The sequence below is a fragment of the Molossus molossus genome, unplaced genomic scaffold (assembly GCF_014108415.1).
Source record: "Molossus molossus isolate mMolMol1 unplaced genomic scaffold, mMolMol1.p scaffold_m16_p_29, whole genome shotgun sequence".
NCBI classification, from domain to species: domain Eukaryota; kingdom Metazoa; phylum Chordata; class Mammalia; order Chiroptera; family Molossidae; genus Molossus; species Molossus molossus.
Genome location: NW_023425365.1, coordinates 2,287,541 through 2,306,292, shown reverse-complemented (window position 1 = coordinate 2,306,292; position 18,752 = coordinate 2,287,541). Strand labels below are relative to the sequence as shown.

The 18,752-nt window shown below is 52.6% G+C and overlaps 1 protein-coding gene across 4 annotated transcripts in view; it reads left to right on the top strand.

The window, feature by feature from the left end:
- FGD3 (FYVE, RhoGEF and PH domain containing 3) overlaps window positions 1–18,752 on the top strand; it is a 40,139-nt gene that overhangs the window by 10,218 nt on the left and 11,169 nt on the right. For 3 of the 4 annotated variants that reach the window (XM_036278473.1, XM_036278471.1, XM_036278470.1), the window contains exons 3-9: window positions 976–1,138; window positions 1,829–2,360; window positions 7,844–7,933; window positions 8,585–8,721; window positions 10,674–10,830; window positions 14,752–14,890; window positions 15,521–15,579. In XM_036278473.1, the coding sequence (XP_036134366.1) occupies window positions 976–1,138; window positions 1,829–2,360; window positions 7,844–7,933; window positions 8,585–8,721; window positions 10,674–10,830; window positions 14,752–14,890; window positions 15,521–15,579 (1,277 nt within the window). The remainder of the gene's footprint in view (window positions 1–975; window positions 1,139–1,828; window positions 2,361–7,843; window positions 7,934–8,584; window positions 8,722–10,673; window positions 10,831–14,751; window positions 14,891–15,520; window positions 15,580–18,752) is intronic. The other variant, XM_036278472.1, reaches the window with a different exon arrangement.

Below are 18,752 nucleotides of genomic sequence, written 5' to 3'. Positions count from 1 at the left end.
AAAAAGATAGGTTTGCTCAGCTGTAAGAAAGAGTCTCTCACCCTTTCAGACGACACAGAGGGACCTGGAGAATGTTATGCTGAGCGAAATAAGCCAGTCAGAGAAAAACAAGTACCACATGTCTCACTTGTTTATGGAACATAATGAATAAAATAAGCTGTCGATCAAAAGAGAGCCACAGACATGGAGTTAGGGTTCAGACTGATGAACCTCAAAGGGAAGGGGGTGGGTTGGCAAAGAGATAAACCAAAGAACTTCTATGCATATGTGCACAACCAATGCACACAGACAGTAGTGTGGGGAAGGCAGGAGGGGTGAGAGCAAGGACGAGGGGGCAATGGGGGAAAGAGGGGACATCTGTAATACTTTCAACAATAAAGATACACCGAAAAAAAGAGGCAGGTCTGCTCAGTAGGAGCTTGGCCCAGGAGGGGCGAGGAGGCTGCCGCAGGCTTGGAGCAGGTGCTCGGCTCCACATCCCACCGAGCACTGCCCGCAGGCCAGTGTGCTGTCCGAGGGCCCAGGCAGCCTCGGGCCTCCCTGCTGTGTGTGAGGCCCGAGCCCTGATGGCCCGTCACTGGTTAGCAAGTGAGGAGCAGAGTGTGTGGGACCCCCCTGGCACAGCGGAGTGGGCGAGCCTGGAGTGTCGGGGTGTCAAGGGGTGTCAGGGCATGGTGGTGCCGCTGGCTCTCTTCTCAATGTATGGGCTCAGTCCTCTGCAGAGGACCTGTCTCCCTATGTGGGCCTCGGTGACCAAGGACAAACTCAGTTCTGGCCTGAGAGCGTCGAGCTGGGCCCTGGGGGCTGCCCCACCACGGGGCACTGCCTCGGCGCTCGCGCTGAGAAAGCAGCGTGCTCTGTCCCCGCAGCGGGGCGATGGCGGGCAGCTGTCCCTTTCTCTCCCTCTAGGCCTGTCGCCCTGGCCACTCCAGCACCAGGGGAGGGTGTGCTCATCCTCTCTTCACGTTGTTCTAGAGCCTCCTGAGCTGCTCCGCTTCACACCCACGGGCAAGAGACTTTCAGCAATTCCCCCAGCTCTGTGTGTGGCTTTGGACGGCCAGCGCAGCCCCGGAACCTGGCCAGCGAGGAACCTGGCACCCGTCTGCCTCGGCACCCTCACCCCGAGTCTGGGCATTAGGTAAATGGCCTGTCCCTCAGGATAAGTGGTGGTGCTCCTGGTCCCTGTCCTCCTCTGCAGCTTCAGCGCGGATTTGAAAGGAAGGTTTCATGAAAGTCTGTCTCTCTTGTCCAGTCCCACCCTTGGCCCTCCTCGGGGGGACTCCCAGGCATTCTGTGCACCTAGAACCCGCCTTTCCTGAGAGCGTCTGCAGGAGAAGCAGACTGCTACGGGTGGGGGCTGGGCACCTGCCGGATGGAGCAGTTGCCATGTTGGTGAGGAGAGGCCTTGACCGGGATCCTGCTGGACCTCAGAGCTGCATCACAGCCCAGAAGGCACCGTGGCAGCTGTAGACCTGGTCCACTCGTGAGGGTGGTTGCCATGATTTTGCGCATACATTTTGAATTCACTGGACAGCTGATAGCTTCACACTATAAGATTTCTTCTTCCCTCCCTCTCTTCCGCCATCTCTCTCTTCCTTTCTTCTTCTTTTATGTAGAAGAAACACATTTTTTAAATCGAATGCATCCCATTCGCCACTGCCCACAAGCCTGTGGAGACAGGACCAGCTGAAGCTGTTGGTGGGTCAGTTCACATGGGGCCCAGCTCAGGTCCTTCATGCGGACTTTCTCCGGGAAGCGCCCCCGGATGTTGCACGGGGAGCTGGCCTGCCACCGTGCTGGCGCTGACACCGTCCTTTCTCCCTGACAGGAAGCTCTCCCCACGGGCAGCCCCTTCGTTTCGCTTGGAGAGCTCAGTTTTGAGGATGGAGTCGGGAGGAGGGGCCTCAACAGCCCCAGCCCTCCTGGCCACCCTTGGGGGGCCAGGTGATGGGCCTGGCTGCTCCCTGGAGCTGCCCAGCACAGACCCGGGGACGCTCCAAGCGCTGCCTGTCGGGCCTGGAGCCCACCATGAAGACGCTGCCCCTGGGAGCTCTGGCGGCCAGGCTGCAGGGGAGGGCGGCTCCCCAGACCCGGGCCCCACAGGGGAGCAGAGCAGCAACGCCAAGGTCCCCAACCGGGACAGCGGGATCGACAGCCCGTCGTGCAGCATGGCCGGCGAGCCCTTCTGTGAGGAGGGCAGTGAGGCCGGCCTGGGCTCCACCATGCTGGGACTGCACCTCGAGACGGCTCCCGACAGCAAGACTGCCCGGAAGGCGGCCGAAGGTGTTGTGGGCAAAAGCAGCAGGGAGGAGCCTGAGCCGGAGAACAGCCCCTGCAGGGTCAGTGCGGACCTGGCCAAGGTAGGCAGCTCCCCATCCCGGAACAGCGGGGCTCCTCCAAGGCGGTCTGAGATTTGCAGTGGCATCTCTCACACTTGGTGCCAGTGGCTGGGTGCCCACTGAGACACCACATTCAGAGAGGCTCCTTCGAGGGCAGGCTCTGGGGAAGTACCGCACAGGCGGCCCCCGAGACACCTTGGGCCACAACCTCACTCTGGAGCCTGGTTCCCCTGGGCCCCGCCTCAGGGCGGCCTGACCGGCCGTCTCCATGGGAACAGTGGCACCCCCCACACCCTCATGCACGCTGGCCACCCACGGAGCCCTGTGAGGAAGGCGGTCGTGTCACAGAGCTGCCCGCGGGGTTGGCGGAGGTGGGGCCCTGAGCGGACACCGGGGAGCAGCTGTGGCCATGGCTGGCACAGGAGCGGGACAGGTGCGCGGAGTGTCCGACTGGCCCGTGACCCGTCCGGTCACTTCCTTCTAACGAACCTGTTGATTGTTCTCATCACAGAAGGATGCTGGTTCTGGTTAAATACCTTTTCTTCATCAGCTTCCCCTTCATTCTGTATGACATTGATTGATTTTCGCCTGTTGAACTATTTTTTCATAATTATTATTTTATTTTTGTTACAGATGTTTCTCCTTTTCCCCCCACCCCCAGCATTGTTGTCTACGTCCACAGTTATGCATACATGCATATAAGTTCTGTGGTTTATCTCTTTCCTTCCCCCTACCCCCTCTTCTGAGGTTTGTCAGTCTGTACCCATCGTCTATGTCTCTGGGTCTATTTTGTTCATCAGCTTATTTTGTTCATTGCAGTCCACAAATAAGTGAGACCCTGTGGTATTAGTCATTCTCTGACTGGCTTATTTCACTCAGCATAATACTGTCCAGGTCCCTCCATGTAGTCTCAAAGGATAAGAGATCTTTCTTTCTTACAGCCTCATAGTACTCCATTGTGTGCATGTACCACAGCTTTTTATCCATTTGTCTACTGATGGACATTTGGGCTGTTTCCAGATCTTAGCTACTGCAAATAATGCTGCTACGAACATGGGGGTACATATATTCTTTCTGATTGGTGTGTCAGGCTTCTTAGGGTATATTCCTAGAAGTGGGATCACTGGGTCAAATGGCAGTTCCATTTTTAATTTTTTTAGGAAACACCATATTGTTTTCCATAGTGGCTGCACCAGTCTGCATTCTCACCAGCAGTGTACTAGAGTCCCCTTTTCTCCACACCCTCGCCAACACTTATTGTTTGATGATTTATTGATGGCGGCCATTCTGACAGGTGTGAGGTGATACCTCATTGTTGAACTATTCTTATAGCCCAGAAATAAATTCCACTTGGTCATGGCATACGATCCTTTTAATATGCTACCAAATTTAGTTTGCTAATATTTTGTTGAGGATTTTTGCAGCATCATTGGCCTATAGTTTTCTTTACTTGTCATATCTTGGTCTGGCTTTGGTATCAGGGTAATGCTAGCCTCATAGAATACGCTTGGAAGTGTTCTCTTCAATTTTTTGGAAGAGTCAGAGAAAAAACTCTCTAATGTTATTAATTCTCTGGTGAAGCCACCTGGTTTCATTGAGTTGGAAAGTTTTAAATTGCTTATTCAATCTCTTTACTCATTATTGGTCAGTTCAGATGTTCTGTTTATTTTGTGATTCAGTCTTGGTAGGTTGTGTGTTTCTAAGAATTGATGCATTTCTTGGGTGGTATCCCATTGTTCATTGTATTCTCTGATGGTCCTTTTTATTTCTGTGGCATCAATTGTCACGTTCTCTCTTTCACTTCTGATATCAGTTATATGAATCTTCTCTTTTTTTCTTCATTAATTTAGCTAAGGGTTTGTCCATTTCTTTGATCTTTTCAAAAAACAACTCTTAATTTTGTTGATTTTTTTCCCATTGTTTTTCTATTCTGTTTCATTGACGTCTACTGTCATCCCTATTGGGTTCTTCTTTTGAGCTGCTTTTGGTTCTTGTTTTTCCATTTTCTTGAAGTGTCAGATGAGGGCGTTGATTTGAGATCTTTCTTCTTCTTCGTGTGTGCATTAAGGCTACAAATGTCCCTCTTTGCGCTGCTTTTGCTACATCCCATAAACCTGGTATGTTGTGTTTTCCCTTTCATTTTCCTCGAAGTATTTTCTAGTTTCCTTTGTGACTTTTTTTTTTATTAATCCTCACCCAAAGGTATTTTTTCCATTGATTTTTAGACAGAGTGGAAGGAAGGGAGGGAAGGGAAGAGAGAGAGAGAGAGAGAGAAAACATCAATGTGAGAAAGAACATTGACTGGCCGCCTCCTGCATGCCCCCCACTGGGGATGGGCCCATAACCTGGGCATGTGCCCTGACTGGGAATCGAACCGGTGACCTTTTAGTGCTGGGTCAACACTCAACATTGAGCTGGGCTAACGTGAGGTTTCTTTTTTGTTTTGTTTTTCTGGATAGCATAGAGTCGGATGCTATTTTTTCAATTCATTCAGCCAATTCATGTCTTTTGATTGAGGAGTTTAATCCATTTACAATTACTGATAAGAAAGAACTTACTATCGTTTTTGTTCCTATATCACTGCCTTCCTTTTGTTTCACTGCATTTTGAACTGATGAGCCTTAATTTCCTTCTCATTTCTTTCTGTATATGTTTTATAGTTATTTTCTTTGTGGTTACCGTTGCAATTCTATAAAATACATTAAAGTTATACATTTTATTTTGAACTGATAACTTCAATTGCATATAAAAAAACTACTCCTTTACAGCTCCTCCTTTCACTCTGTTATTGATGTCAGAAATGACATATTTATACATTGTATACCCATTAACAAATATTTATAGTTTTAAAATATTTTTACCATTTAAATGCTATGTGCCAAAATCACAGCAGTGCGTGCTAGTATATTTGTCCATGCATTTACCTTTGCCAGAGAACCTTCTATTTTTGTACAGCTTATGTTACTGTCTACCATCTTTGCAACTTTTTATAAAGCAGCTCTTGTGGTAATGCACTCTTCTCCTTATTTTATTTGGGAAGGTCATAATTTCTTCATGTTTGGGCAGCTTTCCTGGATACAGTATTCTTGGTTGAGCCCTGGCCGGTTTGGCTCAGCGGTTAGAGCGTTGGCCGGCGGTACACAGTATTCTTGGTTGACAGTCTTTTCTCTTAGCATATTAAATCTATCACCTCACACTTTTTAAATTATAATTGGTCTTAGTGTGATTCTTTTTTTGTTTTTGTGTTTTACTATTCACCCAAGGTTATGTTTTAGAGAGAGAGAGAGAGAGAGGAGAGAGGAGAAACATCCATTAGTTGCCTCCTGCCAGGAATCAAACCAGCAATCTAGGTATGTGCCCAGACAGGGAATCAAATCTATAATCTTTTTGGTGTATGAGACAACTCTTCAACCAACTGCACCACTCGACTCAATGTGGTTCTTTTCAGATTTATCCTAGTTGAAGTTTCTTGAGCTTCTCAAATTTGTATGTCCATTTCTTTATTCAGATTTGGGAAGTTTTCAGGCAGTATTTCCTCAAATCAGCTCTCTGCCTCTTTCAGTCTTTTCTCCTACTAGGACTCCCATCATACGTACATTGGTCTCCTTGTTAGTGTCTCATGAGTTCCTTAGGTTCTCTTTGTTTTTATTCATTCTTTTTTTCTTTTTGTTCCTGTGATTTGATGATTTCAAATGATCTATCCTTAAGTTTGCTGACTCTTTCTTCTGCCTGATAAAATCTGTGATAAAATCTGATATTAAACTCCTGTAATGAGTTTTTAGTTTATTTATCGTATTTTTCATGTCTATTATTTTTATTTGGGTCTTTTTTATAGTTTTTATTTCTGTTGATATCCTCATTTGTTCATGCATCATTTTTGTTGAGTTGTCTGCCTATGTTTTCTTTTAGCTCATTGGGCATCTTTTTATAGGTTCTATGTCTTTGTTGATATTATTTTGTTTATGCATCATTTTTGTGATTTAGTTGAGCTATCTGTGTCTTCTTTTAGCTCACTGAGCATCTATATGACACCTATATTTTAGAGGGTGGTCAGGCAGCTCATAGCTCTATGTTTCTTTAGAGTTGGTCTCTGGAGTTTTTTTTTTTTTTTTTTTCCTTTGATTGAACCATGTTTTCCTGTTTCTTTGTCATTTTTTGCTGGAATTTGGAAAACAGTCACCTCTACAGTCTTTGCTTGCTTTGTACAGGCAAAATCCGCTAATCCGCCCACCTGGAGATGCCAGGACTTCTTAGACTTTTTCTGATTTCTCACTACCCTGTCACCTGACTGCAGAACACCAGCTGTGATGTGCAGCCTGCCTCTGTTTTCAGTGGCTTGCAAACTCTGGCACTGGTCCTGTGAGCACTCCAAGTCTTACGAGACAGAACCCAGCCCCTCAAGCAGCCTGCAAACAAGTCAGAATTGGGATGCACAGTTCATTCTCTTGTTTTCATCCTGCAGGAGGAGCCCCCATAAAGGAGGTTCCTTCCACTGTGCCGTGCTCTGCTGCCAAAAGGGTGTGCCAGGCACTGCCAGTGTCCCGCCGCATTTGTGAGGGCATCTGCTTGGCTTTACAGCAGTCTGCGAGCTGGAGCTTCACAGCTGCTCTCTAGAATTCTTGCAGGGGTATTCTAGTCCACGTATTGTTTTTGTTTTAAAATATGTTTTTACTGACTTTTTTAGAGAGAGATAGAAACATCGATGTGAGAGAGAAACATTGATGGGCTGCCTCCTGCATGCCCCCTACTGGGGGTTGAGCCTACAATCTGAGCATGTACCCTGACTGGGAATCGAACCGGGACCTCTCAGTTCATGGGCTGATGCTCAATCCACTGAGCCACACCGCTGGGCTGTAGTCCATGTATAGTTGCTAACTCCAGGTCTCTGTGGTGAACGGAGGGCCTGTAGCTTTCTAGTCGCCATTTTGCTGGCATCACTGCACTTTATATGTATATGTATATGTTGTTGTTGATACTCACCTGAGGATTTTTTTTTTCATTGATTTTTAGAAAAAGTGGACAGGAGGGAGGGAGAGAGAGAGAGAGAGAAAGAAACATCAATGTGAGAGAGACACATCAATTGGTTGCCTCTTGCATGTGCCCCAACTGGGGCCAGGAATCAAACCTGTAACCCAGGTACGTGCCCTTGACCGGGAATGGAACCCGTGACCCTTCGGTGCAGGAAAGACGCTCTGACCACTGAACCACGCTGGCCAGGGCTCCACAATGTATTTGATGTGGCTGTTCTGTCTTCAAAGGCCCTGGATGGTAGAGCTGTCTCTGCACTGCAGAAGCTTCGGGGCTTGGTGGGAACTGTTGTGACTTCCCCAGAAACCTCCCTGGAGTTTCCATCTGTGAGAACTGAGCCCCACATTCGAATCCCAGCAGCCTCCACTGGCCCCGTGGCACACCTAGTCGTTCCTGGTGTGCAGTAGATGGCCCTTGTCAGATCTGCCTCTCTAGGCTCCTCTTCCCCAGGTGAGCTGTGGCTCTTCTCTCCCCAGCAGTCCAAGCCCCAGGAGCTGCTCCACATTGCCCAGGAGCTCCTGCACACAGAGGAGACCTACGTGAGGCGGCTGCACCTGCTAGACCAGGTAGCCCTCCGGCCGGGGCAGGCCTTTCATTGTTTTGGTGGGCAGTTTCACAGGCAAGCTCCCTGTCTTCACGTTGGCTAGGCCTTACATTTGGAATGCAAATGACTATACTAAAACTCAGGCAAATTTAGGCATCCTCCAAAAACATGTTCTCTGCTCTTCGAGCTGGTAGTTCTAGGGCAAAGGTCTGGGCTGATCTTTATTTCCAGCAATCACATTCTATGAGCATGTAAATGGCCTTTGGACGTCTTTCTGCATAAATAGTTGAGACTGTGGGTGGCACTTTCTCTGTCCATGTGGCAACACGGGGTTTATGAGCACAGGAAGTCACTCCACAGGCGACCCAGGGTGTTACAGGTGGTGCTTCTGTTTGTGGCTCACAAGCAGATAAAGGAAATGGGGACCTTCTATTTCCCATGAGAGGTGGGTGGCGGGAAGATGGTCTACCTTCGCCATAAGTAAACATGCTTTAAGACCATCAGCTTGTTTGAGCCACTGTGACAAAATGGGAGGTCTGTTAAGGAAGGAGGAGGCGGTCCCAGCCTCTCCTAGGCACCCACACCCGCAGAAGCCGCAGGATCACACCATGGTGACCCTCACTCGGTGACTGTTCCCGTGGTGACCCTCTCTCGGTGACTGCTGTGTGCCCAGGTGTTCTGCGCCCAGCTGACAGAAGCAGGGATCCCGCTGGAGGTCACCACAGGAATCTTCTCTAACATCTCCTCCATCTACCGCTTCCACGGGCAGTTCCTGCTGCCCGAGCTCCAGACGAGGATCACGGAGGAGTGGTGAGCGGGGCTCCTGGCACCTGGGAGATGGGGGCCAGCATCTCCCCAGGAGTCTGGCTTCCACATGGTCGACAGCTGATGGTCCTGGTGATTTTGTCATGGTGGTTTTTTAAAACTTCTCTTTGCCACGTGGCCTTGAAATCTGGAGTTTCTGTGCCTTGAAGCTGGGCATGCCCTTGACCTTTCTCTCAGTGCTCTGGGCTCTGGTGCAAGGTCCTGGGCCCACCCTGACCTCACCGACCCCACTGCGCTCGCTGTCTGCCAGTCTCAGCTATTCTGAAAATCTAACGGACTTGAATACCTGCTTAGGGCTTCATGGGACTTGAATGGGTCAGACATCTGCCAGCTCTCGCCTGCCAGTCACTTCATTTCCCTCCCAAGGCAGACTCCGCCTTTGCTTTAAATGTTAATTCTCTGCCTGGCTGGTGTGGCTCAGTGGTTGAGCACAGACCCATGCACCAAGAGGTCGCAGGTTTGATTCCCGGTCAGGGCACATGCCCAGGTTGTGGGTCTCATCCCCAGTAGGGGGCATGCAAGAGGCGGCCAGTCGATGTTCTCTCTCATCGATGTTTCTATCTCTCTCTTCCTCTTTTTCTAAAATCAATAAAGAAAAAAAAAATTTTTTAAATTAGTTCTTCCCCCTCAATAGTACACCTTGGATCCTCCCTCTGACCCTGGGGGGCTGTCCTGCTGTCCCTCTGCCACCCCTGTTCATTCTCAGCTCAGCTGCAATCGCAGTAATAAAATGTCACCGACGTGGCCCCCGCCTGGCCACTCTCCGCCTCACGTGCTTTCTGCTCGGTCCTGGGCGCTGCAGCTTGGCTTTGTGGACTCCATGGTGGCCTTTCGCTGGCCCAGCTTGACCCGTGCACCGCTGTCCTGTCACATTGGGAGCACCAGGAGCCGGGCCCCTCCAGGCTGCAGCCCGGCCAGCCTCCCTACCAGGCTCAGCTGGACACTGTGTCACTTTGTAAACCTTTAGAGGGACAGGCTGCACCCACAGAGCAGGTATTCCCAAGGCCATTGGGTCAAGGCTCAGGGCTGTCTGGCTTCTGGCTGACATAGTCCTTCTGGCTGGAAACAGGTTTTCTCTTCCAGGCCCTGGACACTGATCGAGCACAGGTGTCTGTGCTGTGCTGGTGTAACAGCCGTGCAGGGGCCCAGCCCTGCCTGCTGCCGCCATGGGGGCGGGGCCTTGGAGTGAAATCCCCGCATGCACCTTTCTCGTCACCCCACAGTGGGCGGCTTTGTGCCTTTTTCCCTTCTTTTCAATGATTTATTTCGGATACCCCCCCAGTTCTGAGGTCAAAGACTTCATCTTTTTTTATGTTTTTTGAGGCTTACTTCTAAGTCCCCGACCAAATCACTGCCAGGAACACACAGTGCTGCGTTCCCACGAGGGTGCCAGCGTGGGTCGCCCTATGCTCCTGACCTTCGCTCCTTTGAAGGAGTGAGACGGAGTCTCCTTGTTTCTCTCCAGTGACTGGCCCACCACTAGCACCTTGTTCTGAGCATGGTTCTGGGTCTGCCCAGGGGGTGCTTCACGTGAGCCATCTGCTAGTCCACTATTTTCTTTCCTTTTTTTTTTCCCTTTATTGATTTTAGAGAGAGGAAAGGAGAGGAAGAGAGAGATAGAATCATCGATGAGAGAGAACATCGATGGGCCGCCTCCTGCATGCCCCCCACTGGGGATCGGGCCCACAACCTGGGCGTGTGCCCTGACCGGGAATAGAACCAGTGCAGGGTCGACGCTCAACCATGGAGCCACACGGGCTGGGTGGTAATCCACTATTTTCTACCCCATGTGACACAGGGGGGAACATTAAGGCTCAGAGAGCCTTTTGCTGACCATCACATAGAGCTGGGAGTCAGGCTGTCACCTGTAGCCCTGGTGAAGTCACCCTGACCCCTCACCTGAGTTGTTTCTCTGATGCTCTCACTCTCCCACAAAGGGACATGAACCCTCGGTTTGGGGACATCCTGCAGAAGCTGGCCCCATTCCTCAAGATGTACGGCGAGTATGTCAAAAACTTCGACCGGGCGATGGAGCTAGTGAGCACCTGGACCCAGCGCTCACCCCTGTTCAGAGACGTCGTCCACAGCGTCCAGGTAGGACCGGCCGTGCCTCAGGGGCTGAGCTTCAGGTTGGTCTGTCCACATGGGGGAAAGTGGTACCACCGTGGGGTGTGTCCAGGTGCACCACTGATGCTTTGATTCTTAAAATGACTCCCGGAGACAAACCTCACCCAAGGACATTTTTCCATTTTTTGTTCAGATAGAGTGGGAGGGAGAGAGAGGAAGAGAGAGAGAGAGAGAGACATCAATGTGAAAGGGACACATTGAATGGCTGCCACCCGCGTGACCAACCAGGGCCGGGGACAAATGCAACCGAGGTACGTGCTCTTAGCGGGCACCGAACCCCGTCTCTCTGGACCGCAGGCCGATGCTCTAACCGCTGAGCCAAATTGGCCAGGGCCAAACCTTGATTCTTATTCCACCCGTGGGGAAATCGGAGCTCAGAGGGTGTCATGAATATTGTAGACAAAACCTGGGTCCACGGGCCCGTCTTCCTCCACATCCCTCCTCGTGGCTCGAGCGGCATTTAGGGAACTGTTCCATTGGTCTCTCCCTATTCCCTGCACACGCTCCGTTCACATCCAGCTGCTGCTGTCCCCGCGGCGCAGCCCTTCTTCTCACTGATTCACAAGGGTTTAAAAAACATATTTCCCCCTTTACTGATTTTAGAGAGAGGAAGGGAGAGGGAGAGAGAGCTAGAAACATCGATGAGAGAGAACACTGATGGGCCGCCTCCTGCATGCCCCCCACTGGGGATGGGCCCACAACCTGGGCATGTGCCCTGACCGGGAATGGGACCGGCGACCTCCTGGTGGATGGGTCGACGCTCAACCACTGAGCCACACTGGCTGGTCATTCACAAGGTTTTTGTATGTTAGAAGTGTTAGTTGTTACCTGTCATATGTGTTACCAACACTTTTTTCTCATGGATCTTGCTTATTTTTTAACTTTATTTATGATGTTGCTTTCTATACCAAAATTTTGTTTTTTAATTAACCACATCCACCCATTTTTAAATAAAGGCATGCTCTCCGGAAGTCTTCAAAGGGAGCTTGTACCTGCAGCTCTCACCTCCCAAGGCTACAGAAATCATGTTTTCTTCTAAAGTGTGGCTTCATTTCAAAAATTAAAAATGTTATCCCAGAATAATTTCCCGATAGATTGTGGTATGAGGTAAGAATCTGGTTTTATTTCTGTGACTAGTCAGCTGCCTGTCCTAACATCACTAGTACATGCATGCGCGCATACACACACACACACACACACACACACACACACACACACTCCTGGAGGGTTGATGGCACAGAGACCTTCTGTGCTGAGGGTTTGGAGAATGGGCTCAGGTTTGGGTTGGCCTCTTTGTAACTTAGTGCATTTTCCCAGGTCCCCCATCATCAGGTCAGCTGTGATTTCCTAGATCACACTGTGTCCCTCAGCAGCCCTGTCCCTCCCAGAGAGACAGCCCCAACACCGAGTCCTCCCTTCTCCCTCCGCGCACACCCCGGAGCCCTCACTCCCTCGCTTGTGCCCGGGCACTCTCAGCTTTCCCACGAAACACTTCCCTCCAGCCTCCCTGAGCCGTGCCCATGGCTGCCCGACAGCCCGAAGGGACCAGAGACCAGGGCTCGTGCTGCCCAGGTTTGCAGGGTCTGGCCACCCAGCGGCAGGGCTGATTGGGGACGGCCAAGCGGGGCTCCCCAGGGATGAAAGTTTAGGCTGCTGTGCACTCCCACCGAGGCTGATAGGTGGAGAACAAACCCCCTTTCCCGGGACACAGATCACAGCAAGACCCTTTCTAGGACACGTGTGCCATGTGTGGCCGTCGCAGATCGCGGCCAGGTTGACTGCTGCCCTGGCGGGGCTTCGTCACTGTCAGGAGGAGCCGTGGGCCCATGCCGGGGCCTCACCGACCCAAACTCCCGGTGGCCCTACAACCCTCCCCAGCCCAGTTGCCTGCTTTTGTGGTTTTTCTGTTCACTTCCTATATCTCTTCTTCATCATGAAGCTGTAATTGAGGAAGTTGAAATCTAGTTTGCATGGGGCCATTGGTATCTGATTTAGTTGTGTTGAGGAAGACGAGAAGACAAAGTGAGGTGTGATTTGGTGTACTTCCCCCTGCGGCAGCCAGTGGCAACTCTCTGGAGTCCGAGCGAAGGAGGGCGCATTCCGGGGACTGCTCCTTCTTGATGCAGTGGCCGCGACCTGACATTCACCTGGTGCTCCAACCTGATGCGATGCCACCCTGAGTTCCCTCTGGCACTCATGGGACAGGCTGTCTTCTCTGCTCACACCCCGCAGACCAGGTCCTTGGGTCTGCAGGCCCCTAGTGACCACACATTTGGGGGTGGGGATGACCAATGTGTTGTCACAGGCAGACATGGTCTGGGTCACAGCCAGCTGCCAGACAATGCATCCCCACACCCCGGACGAACCCGGGGCTCTGGGCTGGGTGCACTGTGGGAAGGGCTCCTTACCCAGGGTCACCACAGCCCATGGCTGTCCGCAGGCCCCTCCCCCAGGGACTCCTGCAGCGTGGCGCCATTGTGGGTGCAGGCTAGGGATGTCGCTAAATGTCCCACGGGCACCGGGCAGCCCCACCATGCTGAGAGCCCTTGTGTGGACAAAGCAGGGATTGCGTGGCCTTTGGAGGCTTCATTGATCTAATCCAAAGCCTATTCTAAAATTTTTGAGCTTTTTAAAAAATTTTTTAATTATTTATTTATTTTTTTGTTACAGATATTTCACCTTTTTAACCCCATTGGCACCCCCCACCCCACCCCCGCCCTGTCCCCGGCTTAGTTGTCCATGACCATTGGTCATGCATACATGCATATAAGTTCTGTGGTTTATCTCTCCCCCACCCCCACCACCCCCCCATCCCCTCTTCTGAGGGACGTCAGTCTGTGCCCTACTTCCATGTTTCTGGGTCTACCGTATTCCTCAGACTGTTATGTTCATTATATTCTGTATATATGAGCTTTTATTTTGAAGTAATTTCAAGTATTTGCAAGAAGGTTGCAAAAATGGGGAATTGTTAACATTTTATCTTGTTTACTGTATCACTGGTTCCAGACACACATATGATTCTATCTTAACCTTGTGAGACTGAGCCAGGGGTGCAACCCCGCGTCACTGAGTGTGATCAGGGTCTTCTCCTGATCAGTCAGGAGCAGTCAGGATGCTGACGGTGGCAGCAGCCCTCGCTCATGTACCACCAGCTGTCCAGTTTGTTTGATGTTCTGATCCACAGACCAGCCCAGGGCCACACATTGCATTCATTACCATGTTTGTCCTTCACCTGTGTCCTGCCCTTGTCGCTCTGGCGGAGACAGGCCGGTCATGGTTGCACGCTCTCTCTCTATTTGGGTGGGGTGGATTCCATAAGAGGCAGGCAGGCCTCGCAGCCAAGACACAGGTGCTGGGCATCTGTCAGGGGGAGGAAGGGCAGCCCGGGCAGGGCCCAGTGGGTAAGCACAGAGGTGGCAGATGACGGTCTGGAGCACAGGTGCCTGATCAGGCCTGGACGAGAGCTGCAGGGCCAGAGAGAGGGTTGTGTTTAAGAAGGAGGGTGGGAGCCTGGAGCGGTGCTGGGCAGGGGTACCAGGAGAGTCCCAGCCCCCACTCCACTAGGCGTGACCCCTAGGGCTTCCCAGCTCAGGCCCTTGGGGAAATGTGAGCGGGGAGCCGCTGATGAGGGAAGGAGGTGGCCTTGTCCCAGCACTAATTTTCTCCCTGAGGATGTGCATGAGCGAGCAGCCTGGGTCAAGAGCAGGCCCACCTGGGTCCGGGTCCTTGCTCCAGTGCTCAGCCTGATCTCGGTCCCCCACGTGGGGCCTGCAGTCAGCAGGCGCAGGTGCTCTGCAGAGCTCCGGGAGCTGCGGTGGCTGGAGGTCAGGGTGGGCCCAGGGTTCACAGGTGTGTCCACGATGCCCACACTCTCTGTCTTCCCCACAGAAGCAGGAGGTGTGTGGGAACCTGACGCTGCAGCACCACATGCTGGAGCCCGTGCAGAGGGTCCCTCGCTACGAGCTGCTGCTCAAGGACTACCTGAAGCGGCTCCCGGCAGATGCCCCAGACCAGAAGGACGCCGAGAGTGAGCAGAGCCCCCAGCCTGGCAGGCTCCCGGGGAGTGGGAGCAGGGCACCTACTGAAAACCCATAGTGACAGGGACACGGAAGGACAGAGACAAAGAGATAGAAACAGAGAGAGACAGAGACAGAGAGACAGAGTAACTGAAACAGAGAGAGACAGAGACAGAGAGACAGAGTAACTGAAACAGAGAGAGACAGAGACAGAGTGACTGAGACAGAGAGAGACAGAAACAGGGACAGAGACAGACAGACAGAGAGGAAGAAGGCTCCAAGTGCCCCTGCACACATCTTGGGAGTGACTGAGGGTCTCTGAGATGAGGCAGGTGCCCTGCTCCCACTGCAGTGTGAGGGGCAGACACTGGCTCTGGGGTTCCTAAGTGCCAGCATTGCTTAGGCCTCAAGGGCCTCGCCAGGTTGCAGGGGGCTACCCACACAATGAGGTGCTAGCCCCCAGGCCCCAGAAAACACGGTATGTCTGCAGGGCCGCATCCCTCCCTTCCACTAGCCAGGCTCTTGAGCAGCCCCAAGCCCATGGGAAATGCAGGGTGGGGCAGGCCTAACTCAGCCTTGCCAGTCCAGGGTGCACAGGCTACCTGGTGCCCTGCAGCCTGACGCCAAATCTTCTTCCGCAGAATCCTTAGAGCTCATCTCCAAGGCCGCCAACCACTCCAATGCTGCCATTCGAAAAATGGTGAGTGAGGAGGTGACGCCCATGGGTGTCTGAGGGACCTACAGCGTGATGCAGGGAGAGTGTGGGGTGAGCCAGGCGCTCTATCGTCATACACACATATTCACCTGTCAGCAGGTGAGTTGTATTAGTGCACACACACACACACACACACACCTGTCCCCACGTGTCTTTCCTCAGCACGCACACATACCCACCTGTTCGTAGGTGAGCTTCATCAGTGTACACACACACCATGCACACATACACACACACACACCCCATGCACACACATATACCTATCCCCAGGTGGGTTTCTTAGCATGCACATGCTCCCACATGTCCCCCAGGGCAGGCAGGGGCTCTGTTGAGAACTAGACAGGCCTGTCTCATACTAGCTCGGTGATGGTAGGTATGTTATTTAGCACGGTGTGCCTCAGTTTCCCCATGTGTAAAACACAGTCACTGACAGAACCTGTCTCCTTGGGCTGCAGCAGAGATTAAACCACTGCATAAGGTAGAACAGGACGGGGCACAGGTTAGCTCTCGGCACGCCTGTCCTTCCTCCGTTCACTTGCTTATTCTTTCAAGCTCTGTCTTAGTACAGGCGGCTGCAACCACACGGCATGGACAGGGCAGCTGAAGCCACATAGTTCTGGTGGCTGCGGCCCTGACCCAGGTGCCAGCACGTCTGGGTCCAGCTTGCAGGCAGCTGTGTCCTCACATGGCTGAGAGAGCCGCAGAGCTTCCTGGGGTCTCTTCCGGTCAGGCTCTCCTCCCATCACGGGGACTCTGCCCTCATGACTGTGACCTCATCTGACCCTATCACCTCTGAAGACCTTACCTCCATACACAATCAAACGTGGAGGAGACATGTCTCCTCATTGGTCTAACGCCTGTGTGTGGCTCAGGGAGACCTCACTGGGCCCCACCGGTACCCTGCCTGGTTCTCCGGGCCACCATGGTCCCCAGCCAGCTCCGGCCTCTGTGTCCCAGTCCGGAGACCTCTGCGACCTATTTATTTTGTGCACTGCTGTTTGGGTTTTTCCAAGTACAGTTTACATTCAGTATTCTGTAAGACATTTGTTTTTTGAAAGAAAAAAGAAAGTGAAATATATTTTTTTAAATCTCACATTCCTCACAGTGAGAATTGAGAGGTGGGCGGCTTGTCTGGGCACAGGTCTTCTCTGTGACCCCCTTCCTTCCTCCTCGTCACCCATCTGTCCCCAGGGCTGGGTCTGGGGTCCCAACCAGATTGGCCTGAGGTCAGGTCCCCTGTAGGGCGCCCATGACCACCATACACAGGCCATATTTCCTCTGGGTCTTTTAAAATTGCATCCCCCCCCCCTTTTTCCTGCCCAAGACTCAATCTAATGAAGAGGAAAAGTTGCTTTGCAGAACTGCACAGCCATGAGCTCACACAGCTGGTGGACATCTGGGGAGTCCGTGGGCCTCATCTCTGAGGGGGAGGACGAGACCTGGGGCTCCCCTTCAGGTAGGCTCTGCCTACTGCATGGCATTCCTGTCTCCCCAGTTAGGCCTCCGCCAACCAGGTGTGACAAGTGGGCAGCTCGGCCGCAGAGAGAGCCCCGGGGCCGGCCGGAGGGAAATATCAGTGTGTGCTCCCTGGAACTTCTTCATGCTTTCATCCATCCCCATCTACCCTCAGCCTCAGCCTCCCCAAGCCTCCCCAAGCCTCCCCACACCACCATCTCTCTGGCCTCTGACCCACCCCACTCCATCTCAGAGCTTTCTAAGGGGCACCTACATTGTCCTTCTTTGCTCAGAACCCTCCTGTCCTGCAGCTGCCTCCCAAGTACAAACCAGTTCTCCTACACACCAGGTGAATGTCCAGCCCCCCAGTACACACCAGGTGAATGCCCAGTGCCCCAGTACACTCCAGGTGCACAACTAGCCCCCCAGTACACACCAGGTGCACACCTAGCCCCCCAGTACACACCAGGTGAATGCCCAGCGCCCCAGTACACACCAGGTGAATGCCCAGCGCCCCAGTACACACCAGGTGAATGCCCAGCCCCCCAGTACATACCAGGTGAATGCCCAGCCCTTTAGTACACACCAGGTGAATGCCCAGCCCCCCAGTACATACCAGGTGAATGCCCAGCCCCCCAGTACACACCAGGTGAATGCCCAGCCCTTTAGTACATACCAGGTGAATGCCCAGCCCCCCAGTACATACCAGGTGAATGCCCAGCCCCCCAGTACACATCAGGTGAATGCCCAGCCCTCTAGTACATACCAGGTGAATGCCCAGCACCCCAGTACATACCAGGTGAATGCCCAGCCCTTTAGTACATACCAGGTGAATGCCCAGCCCCCCAGTACATACCAGGTGAATGCCCAGCACCCCAGTACACATCAGGTGAATGCCCAGCCCTCTAGTACATACCAGGTGAATGCCCAGCACCCCAGTACATACCAGGTGAATGCCCAGCCCTTTAGTACATACCAGGTGAATGCCCAGCCCTTTAGTACATACCAGGTGAATGCCCAGTCCCCCAGTACATACCAGGTGAATGCCCAGCCCCCCAGTACACATCAGGTGAATGCCCAGCCCTCTAGTACATACCAGGTGAATGCCCAGCACCCCAGTACATACCAGGTGAATGCCCAGCCCCCCAGTACACACCAGGTGCACACCTAACCCCCCAGTACACACCAGGTGCACGACCAGCCCACCCAGGACACACCGGGTGCACACTCAGCCTCCCAGTACACTCCAGGTGCTCTCCAAGCTCCCCAGTACGTACAAGGCCCTTCAGCCCTGCCCTCCTGGTCCTCATCGCTCTTGATGCCAGTTCCCCTCCTGCCCGTACACCCACAGGTACCACCTGTTTCTGTACCAAAGCACAAGGGCCAGCCAAAGCAGCCTGCGTCTGAAGTTTGCAGGCTGAGGTTGGCCGAGTCCACAGGCAGTGGCTGCCGCAGTAGGGCGGGTCAGTACTGTGTCCCTGGTCGGGTTCCTGCCTTCACTCACACTCCGCCCCCAGTGGTAGCAGTGATGGCTCAGGGCCCACGGCCTCTTGGCTCAGAGCTGGGGCCATCATTGCTGACTGTCTCCCATCGCACCCCCGGGGCACTGGTTGGTCAGGTTACCACCCAACCAGCCATGAGACCAGAGGGAGATGAGCTGCAGACGGACAGAGGTCTGATGGAGCAGGACATAAGGCAAGGCT